Source organism: Rhagoletis pomonella, unplaced genomic scaffold, assembly GCF_013731165.1.
Source record: "Rhagoletis pomonella isolate Grant_MI unplaced genomic scaffold, Rhpom_1.0 Rhpom_scaffold_00007, whole genome shotgun sequence".
Lineage (NCBI taxonomy): Eukaryota > Metazoa > Arthropoda > Insecta > Diptera > Tephritidae > Rhagoletis > Rhagoletis pomonella.
In genome coordinates, this window is record NW_023458561.1 from 3,149,991 (window position 1) to 3,159,473 (window position 9,483).

The window sequence follows — 9,483 nt, forward strand, 5'->3', positions numbered from 1 at the left end:
ACTGTTTTGTCTAAGCGGCAAATATTGCGCACAATAATGACGATTTTTGATCCATTGGGTTTGCTTGGCTTCGCTATTATCCAAGCAAAAATTATTTTACAAGACGTTTGGCGCTCCGGTGTCGGTTGGGACCAACCTGTTAAAGAAGAGCAACGCAACAACTGGTTTAAATGGGTGCGACGAATACCTTCTATTAACGGTATACGAATCCCTCGTTGCTTTTCGCTAGCTTTCAAAAGCAAAATCAATGAACTGCACATATTTGTGGACGCCAGTATAAAAGCTTACGCAGCCTTGGCTTACGTGCGTTCAGAGGTAGATACGCAAATATGCTGTACGCTTATAGCTTCGAAAACTCGCGTTGCGCCGCTAAAACCTATCTCAGTGCCGCGGCTTGAGCTATTAGCTGCGGTGCTGGGGCTACGACTAGCTAATTTCATTGAATCCGAACTGTCCATCAAAGTTAGTCGCAGAACTTTCTGGACGGATTCTAAAAACGTTTTATTTTGGTTACGCTCAGACTCAAGAAAGTTTAATCAGTTTGTAGCACTGAGAGTAGGAGAAATTCTTGAAGGCTCTGTCATTAAAGAATGGAGGTGGGTACCGTCCCGTGAAAATATCGCAGATGAAGGAACCAAATGGAGCGATAACCGTGGCTTTGACGACAACCAACGCTGGTTCGGCGGCCCGAAGTTTCTGCTAGAGGAGGAATCTAGCTGGCCGGTTCTGCAATTTTCAGATGCGGATGACGAGGCCGCGGAGGACCTGCATCACACTGACTTCGATGACACCACAACCATGAACACTTCTGTAATAACGCCTGATGCAAATAGATTTAGTTGCTGGGAGAAGCTACGCACTACTCATCGATTCATACTGCGTTTCATACGATTCATAACAAAAGGTAAGCAATGCTCAAAATCATTGGAAGCGTTACTTGGAAAGGACGATTTGGATTCAGCGGAGCTCGCAATAATGATTAATTGTCAAGGGGAAGTGTTCCACGAAGAAATTAGTCGGCTGCGCAATGGTGAGCAAATAAAACGGAAATCCCCCCCTCCTCAAGTTTTCTCCGTATTTAGATCCAAAGGGCGTCCTGCGAGTAAAGGGAAGGATTGACGCTGCTGATGGTGTGACGATTGACGTTAAGCGTCCGATTATTCTTCCACGCGACCACACTGTAACACGACTAATCGTGGACTTCTATCACCGAAAGTTCCACCACCATCACAATGAAATCGTTGTTAATGAGATGAGGCAAAGGTTCTGCATAGCTGCGCTGAGAAGGCTGGTGAAAGAATGTGCTGCCAAATGTCAAACGTGCCGTAATCGCAAGGCTTATCCACGGCCGCCTCAAATGGGTGATCTACCTACGGAACGTGTGTCACCTTTTACCAGACCTTTCACCTTCACAGGGGTGGATTATTTTGGGCCCATCGACGTGGCTGTCGGTCGAAGGTGCGAAAAGCGTCGGGGCGCCTTATTTACATGCCTCACCACTCGCGCGATTCATATTGAGATCACGTCGTCTCTGTCTACTAAGTTATTTCTTCTGATTTTCAAACAGTTCGTGAGTCGCCGCGGTGTACCGAAGCGAATTATATCGGACAACGGCAATAACTTCCGTGGCGCTAGTAGGATGCTTTTAAATGAGATTGAGAAGATATCGTCAGAAGACATAGAGAAAAGGCATCCTGAAATTGAGTGGTATAAAAAAACGCCTGCTTCACCGCATACGGAAGGAGCTTGGGAGCGAATGACACGCTCAACGAAGCCAATTTTAATGGACATTCTGCCAGGTGCAGGCTTGCGTGAGGAGGTGCTAAGGGCGGTTTTAGCCGACGTCGAAAACATTCTTAATTCGAGGCCACTGACCTACGTTCCGCTCGAGTCTGGTGAGCACGAAGCTCTTACGCCAAACCATTTCCTTCTTGGAAGCTCTAGCGGCATTCGTGAGATAACAAGCATCGATAACTCCGCATCTGGACTCCATCGAAACTACCGAATTTCCAGTCAACTGGCCGACCAATTCTGGAGACGCTGGATTCGGGAATATCTACCTTGTCTTACCAGACGCCCAAAATGGTACCATCCACCGGCGACTCCAATCAAATTGAATGACATAGTAGTCATCGTGGATGAAAACTCCAAGAGAAATTCGTGGCCTAAGGGAGTAGTGACTGAACTTCATTTTGGTAATGACGGGCAAGCCCGTAGCGCAGTAGTGAAGACAGTGAACGGATTATGTACGCGGCCGATAGTGAAGCTGGCGAAATTGGACATCGAAGCTGAGAAAAGTGTAGTAAACGTCATGCACGTACCCGCATGAGATTTACGGAGGGGGATGTTGCGAAAGGTCGCGTTGGCAACCCATTTCGCATTTTTTCACATCCTCTTTTTTCTGTTGTTTGCCAATCGACACCTGTCAAATATCAGCAAATTTCGTTCTTTCCATTTTGACTGTTAACAAAAGCGCATGGGCGTAGCAGATATGTAAAGTGTAAGTTTATTGTAAATCGAGAATCTCATATGAATTGTAAAACTTATTAAATCCAATAAAGTTTTCAGCTTCTGATACTTGTAAATATACATAATTCGCGAAGTCTTTGCTTGTTATTTGTTAGAAGCTTTAGAAACCGCTTCCGCTGCAAGTGGCACTGCCGTCGTTTAACATTTTTATTGCAAATTTATGCCGTCGATTGAAAAAGCCTGCTTATTTGTATGTGATTTCAGTTCCTAAACATATTTATGTGCGTTTTTTATGTTTGTAAAAGTATTCTGCGAATTAAAATTACCAAAGTTTTTGTTTTGTGTGTAATATGTATGATAATAATATGATGATTTGTCAATTCAACTAACTAAACAGAATGAACTAAAGCAGTGGTCGGCCGGCCGTAGCTCACGGAGCGCTCTCTGAGCACATGTGTGTTTCACACGTATATAAATAGCGCCAGCTGAGCAGTGCATTTAACGCACATAGTCTCACTTATTGAAATTTGAATAGTGCCCAACTCTAATCTGCACGGTGAAGTCCGGTTTCTATACCTTCGTTAACGCTGTGTTCAGGGCACGATTTTGCGGTACGTGTGAGTAACGTACTGCCCGTAAATGCGTAGTGCGGGTGGCTACAATAAACTTATCGGGAAGATTTTACAATAATGGACCAGGATGATGAGGGGGTGTAGAGGGGGTCCCCTGATTTGAAATCTGAAGGTCCCCCTCCGGAGCCTTATGTTTTTTAGGTACTTAGTAGTTAAAGTTGCAAAAAAGTAAAATTCAACCCCACTTTTTCCTTTTGGGATTGAACTGAAACTTCGGTGCTGCCACACATCATAAAAAATGTCGAAAAAGAAACTGAAAACGGAAACAATGAAAACACACGTTTTTTAGTGCATATTTTCACTATATATCAAAGTATTGATTTAAAAAAAAGCGGCGGAAGCGAAAATTTGCAATATATCAAAGTATTAGTTTTTTTAAAGCACCCCCATTTTTTATTAAAAGCTTTCAATATATATTGAACTTATAGTAAAGCGCTGCAGGCGAAAATTTTTAATAAAAATCGCGCGATTTTTGATTACAAATTTTCACTATATATCGAGGTATTGAATTAACCGATAAAATAATATTTATCAAAGTGTTGATTTAAAAAAAGAAGCACCGCAGTCGAAAATTGGCCTTGTAATAAAATATTGTTTAACCTCGAAATTTATATACTTTATATTTCGTAATGCCTAACAAAGTATATTTTGGTAAAATTTTCAACGATTTGGTATTACATACTTCGCAGCGTTTATTTGTTTATGAAGAAAAGTGATTTGTGCAGTGTTTATATAAAACATATGTGAAGTAATGGGGAAATTTTAACAACAACTAACTTTAAAACTATTTGCATTTCTACATAAAGTGTTGAAGATATCATTCATTCATTCATTACATTCATACATACATTCATACATTCGTACATTCATTTCATTTTATTTATTAAGTCTATGATTAACAAATCTTATAGACTAGATATACAAGCTTTCGTCTTAAGTGTAAATTAGATATTTAAATTTATAATTAGGAACACATTGATTCTAGTAATGAACCAAAATGAGATCTCGGGAGGGCGAAGTCCATATCAAGGCTCTTGGAAATTCTATTAAGTGCAATGAGAGCTCTGGAAACGGGGTCATAATTGTAATAATTAGCTTTATTAACTTTAAACGGGTAATGAGCGCCTAAATTTTTATATGGAACATTGAAATTTAGAAGCTCGGGACAGTCCACTAAGCCATTAATAACATCGTATATGAAAAGCAGAGATTGAATAGATCGCCTAGACTCAAGTGATTTCAGATTTATAAGCGTACAGCGGGCCGTATAAGATGGTAGGGGATCACTAAAATGGAGTGGTACAAGAGCGAAATGAATAAAGCTTCGTTGCTCTCTTTCAAGTCTAGAGGAATGAGTTTAGTAAATTGGACTCCAGATTAAAGAGGCGTATTCAAGCTTCGAGCGAACCAACGAGTTATACAGAATTTTTCGGGTGTAGGGATCTTTGAAGTCTCTACCATAGCGCCGCAAAAAAGCAAGATTAGAGTAAGCTTTAGGAATATTATAGCTAATGTGGTTAATGAAGGTAAATCCCGAATCGAACATCATTCCTAGGTCTGAAAATTCCTTAACTGAAGAAAGTATTTTATCAAGCAGATAATAAGCCGACTTATGCGTATTTATGCTCTTTGAAAGAGTCATATGGAGACATTTTTTAATATTAAGCGGTAGGTTATTTCTGATGCTCCAAGTAGTTAAGTTATTAAGATCATTTTCTAGTAGCAAAACATCTGACATAGAAGTGACACTGATGAAGATTTTTAGGTCGTCAGCGTATAGCAAAAACTTGGAATGCTTAAAGCGGGCTCCAACGTCATTAATAAATACAAGTAATTTTTAGCAAAAAAAAACCGACTTAAAAAAAATATATATATGTATATATATTTCATGATCCAATGATCGGATCTAAACCAAATCAGTAGACGTGGTCCAAAGTTATACAGTAACATACATAAAAAAAAAAATATTCCGACGAACTGATAACCTCCTCCTTTATTGGAAGTCGGTTAAAAAGAAAAAATATTGGGCCTAGGATGGTATCTTGGGGTACCCCAGAAGTGGCCTCAAAGGCACATGATCTCGTATTCTCCATTTCAACAAAAGAAAATCTATTGGAAAGGTATGATCTAACCCAGCACAGAAATGTAGAGTGTATACCTAAACACTCAAGTTTGCGCAATAAAATGCTGTGAGTGACTGTATCGAAAGCCTTTGAGAAATCGGTGTAGATAACGTCTACTTGACGTCCCATCATGAACGAAGTTATGCAAAAATGAGAAAAACAGGCTAGGTTTGTGGCAGTCGAGCGACCGCCCACAAAACCACGGCACGGATTAATGGAACCTTTGAAGGCAAAGAATAGTTTTTCTTTGACCACTTTCTCGAAAAGTTTCGAGCAAGTCGAAAGCTTAGATATAGGTCCGTAGTTTGTAGCATCATTTTTGTTACCAGATTTAAAAATTGGGAGATCGAGGCAATTTTCCAACGATTAATAAAAACACCCGAGGCCAGCGAAAGATTAAAAATATATTTAAGTGGTACGCAAAATGACGAACCGCATTTCTTGAGCACGTATGAAGAGAGCCCATCTAAGTCACTTTTTAAGGACAATTGCAGAGCAGAGATGCTTTGTGACAGACAAAGAGCCAAAATCAACAGATTGCGGAATGTCGTCCACCTTACATCCGGATAAGGCAGCATCACTGACATAGTTAGATTTGAAGAAGTCCGCAAAAAGATCTACGTTTTCTGATTTCCTACCACAATATAACATGCAACAAGGGATCTTGGAGCACCCTTTCTTAGATCGAATGTATTTCCAAAACGCTTTGGGATTTACTTTTAGCTCATCTTCAAATCGAGAAATATATTGCTTGTATAAGAACTTATCGAGGACATTAAAATCTTTCATGTAATGAATATATTTCTCCTTATGAGAATCATTTTTGCTGGCCTTATATGATCGGTAATTTACCCCATGTACTATGTTATGTTTGTGTAATATTATTTTACACAAAAAAATCCTTTACGATTTGCTTAAGATTTTTACATAACGTTGGAACTTTCTCAAATTTTACTGTAAAAAGTAAGAAAAAAATAATTTAATTAAAGTTGACATGTTTTAGGTAATGTTTGATATGCGCAAGAAATTAATATAAAAGAGCAATCGTTTTATGGGCATATGGCGGATATTACCTACCAGTTGCGATTATATCATCACGTATAATTTATTTAAAAAGAGGGCTGACCATTTTTTTCGAGCGTTGTTAGTTATCTGGAAAATAACTTTCAGTTTAATAACAACAAATTTGAATAATTGAATGGCTTTGCCTACAACTTACAATTCGTTTTTCTCAATTTACTGACTCAATTTAGATACTCTTTTTGGCGAATTCTGAGACCCTTATTACGAGTTGCATTCGTCTTTCGATCTTTGCTGGCTATCGAAGATCGAAAATCGAATGTGAAATTCGTATTATGAGCAATGCAAGCGTGTCGAAATTTTCATTGAGCATCGAATTTTCTGTCGAACAGAATTTTGCTTTCGTTGGTGTAGCGAAGTGTTAGACAATTGTGATAAATGTATGATTTTGCATTTGTTTTCTTACTTTTTGGCGATTAGACACCAATTTTAAACGATTATTATTAATTGTATGTAGTTCTAACATCGTGAATACTAAACACAAGCTCGAAAGGCTGGTTTTACTTATGAAAGAAAATCCCAATACTATGTTGTCACGATCTCTGAGAACAAAATCATAGAGCTGTTTATACTTTTAATATATTTTAAATAGATTTGGATCACACAATTTCTTAAATACATTGTATGTCAAAATATATTCGAATGACTACACTTAAACTCTCTCAAACGTTTTCTGCTCCGGACCAGTTTTCTAAGCTCTTATTCTCTGACGAATCGTTGAACCAGAACTCCGTTGTAATAATTTTTACCACGTTTTTATAAACTCGCTTTCTTTTTTATTTCATTTTAATTTCCACAAATTTATATATCTACATATGTATAAGCACACTATTTAGTTTGCTCGATTTGTAAACAAAGCTTCTCAGCGGTGAAAATATCTATAGTATTGGAACAACCTAAACAAGCGAAATTTACAATAGCGCTATTCTTCATCGAATGAGCGCCATAATACCAAATGAAAATTCGTTCGATCAGCACTTTCGACCCCAGTCGAAGATCGAATGCAACTCATAATAGGGGCCTTAGTCTTTCAAAGTTTTTGCGCAGTTGCAAAAATAATTTAGCTATTTACGGATGCAGTCCTTAAATAGAGGTATCTTTCCACATTTTGAATAAATATGTAATTTTGTTTTTTTCAATACCACGTTCAAACGAAGCAGCTGAGTATAAAGTTTGCTTCCTGGGGAAAAGAGAGAGACTAACTTCTAATTAAAATTTTAGAAAGTGAACTGCAAATATATAAAGTAAGTAATATTAAAATACATATAATGTTTATAGTTCTTTGACTATTTAAACACTGAAAGTGAAAATGATCTCATTATTGCTATTAAAAAAATGTCATATATATAAAATAATTTATTGGCTCCTGTGTACAATGTATTATATTGTATTATAAAGGTATTTCGTATTACATGCACCGTTGCGATGACGGGAATAATGGTCGTGAAAACGGGAAAAATCACATACGCCGTGCCAAGGCCGTATTTAGGGGGAGGGGGGTTTAGGTGTTCTGGCATATATTTTTTAATTTTGTTATGCACTTCCTTTATGTACAGTGGGCATGGCCAATTAAAAATATATTCAGTGCGAAAGTTCCATGAAACAAGAAAAAGCGCTTCTTTTTTGCAATTATTTATCAAAGAAAGACGAAAATTGTGGAAAACAATTTGGAAAGGATGCTGAAATATTTAGACATTGCATTTCTTGCTGATGAAGTGCTTTTCGAAATCAAAAAGCCAACTGTGTCGACCAGCAGTCGGATTCTAACTTTCGTTATAGCAAAAATACGCTAAAATGCGAAAGCTTACATTTTATCAGCTTTTCGCTAAAAAATAGATTAGACTAAATTTTAGTATCCGCAAGTGGCACTATTCAACAAAAGCAGCTAAAATGCCCATTTTAATGGTGATAAATAGTGAAAATGGAGCAAAAAAATAGCAGCCCCTATTTGGATTATATTTCATCTCCTGTAGCGTAACCATGGCTAAGTTACAAAGACACTCGCAGCGATTCGCGAAGACTATTGATGAATAGCTTTCACAAGAATGTACGCATTGCTATTTCGAATTTTTTGCCCAAGGTGAGTAGAGCTTTGAACATTCTTTTCACAAATTAGTTTCAAAAACGTTCGGATTCTTTTCAGGAGGTTATCAATGGTTTTTGGTAAATGTGTGCCTTAAAAATTATGCAACTATGTATTGTATGAAAGTATTACGTTTACCTACGGTGACCATCCGTCCTTTATTTTAAAGGACAGTCCTTTATTTTAACCCCCTGTCCTTTATAATTTTTTTCAAAATAAAGGACGCCTTTTGTCCTTTATTTCTTAAACTGTCCTTTAAATCAGCTCTGCATTTTTCAGAGGTAAATTTTAAACACAGAATATGAAAAATAAAAATATCCCTTATAAAATATAATGAAAACCTTCGCCAGTTTGTTTCGCACCCCACTTAAGGGTTTCTACTTAATCGGTAATCTTTCTACATTCTGTAAGCTCAGAGAAAGTTGTGCCCAGGATCGTGTTGGACGCTGAGTTTCCACTTCCACTGAAAGATAACAATAGACCCCCTGCTGCACAGTGGTTAAAAACTGGCATTTAGTGTTCGTAATTCACTGGAGCCTTAATTTTTTTCACTTAATTTGATTATTTTGCCTGAGCCTGATTTGTGAATTTTTATTTAATTATATTAAATTTTTTATTGCAAAATGCAGAAAAAGTAGCAATTTTGAAGAAAATGTGTTCTCCTGTTCCAGTGAATAAATGTTACATAGCAAACACTAGTTGAAAATAATTGTATGGTTTTCCCAAAACGAAAAAATTACACCTAAATTTGAAATGTTGTAAAAAATGTTCACCAAAATAAATATTTTTTTTTTAGTTTTTAGTAAAAATTGGTTGAAAAATGAAGGCTGCGGTGATTTATGAACATTCAATTCCAATTTTGAACCACTGTGTGCTGGCTTCGTTGTGCAGTATGAATTATGGTAAACGCATTTCGGTGGCAAAGGATGGCGAAGGCCTTGAAGAGGATTTGGCTTAATTTTTCGCTACAGCAGGGGAACTTGTACAATTAAATAATATAATTAACTGGTAAATATTTGATTTAAATTACGATATGGGTAAGGTACTTTTCTCATACCAGTTGTATGTGCGTATTCCCAAATCATTTTGAAAAAAA

The 9,483-nt window shown here is 37.2% G+C and overlaps 1 protein-coding gene across 1 annotated transcript in view; it reads left to right on the top strand.

Moving 5' to 3' along the window:
• Positions 1–9,483, top strand: part of LOC118743566 — a 39,710-nt gene that overhangs the window by 3,229 nt on the left and 26,998 nt on the right. Inside the window, exon 4 of the mRNA XM_036476331.1 lies at positions 16–1,030. Within this exon, the coding sequence (XP_036332224.1) occupies positions 16–1,030 (1,015 nt within the window). The remainder of the gene's footprint in view (positions 1–15; positions 1,031–9,483) is intronic.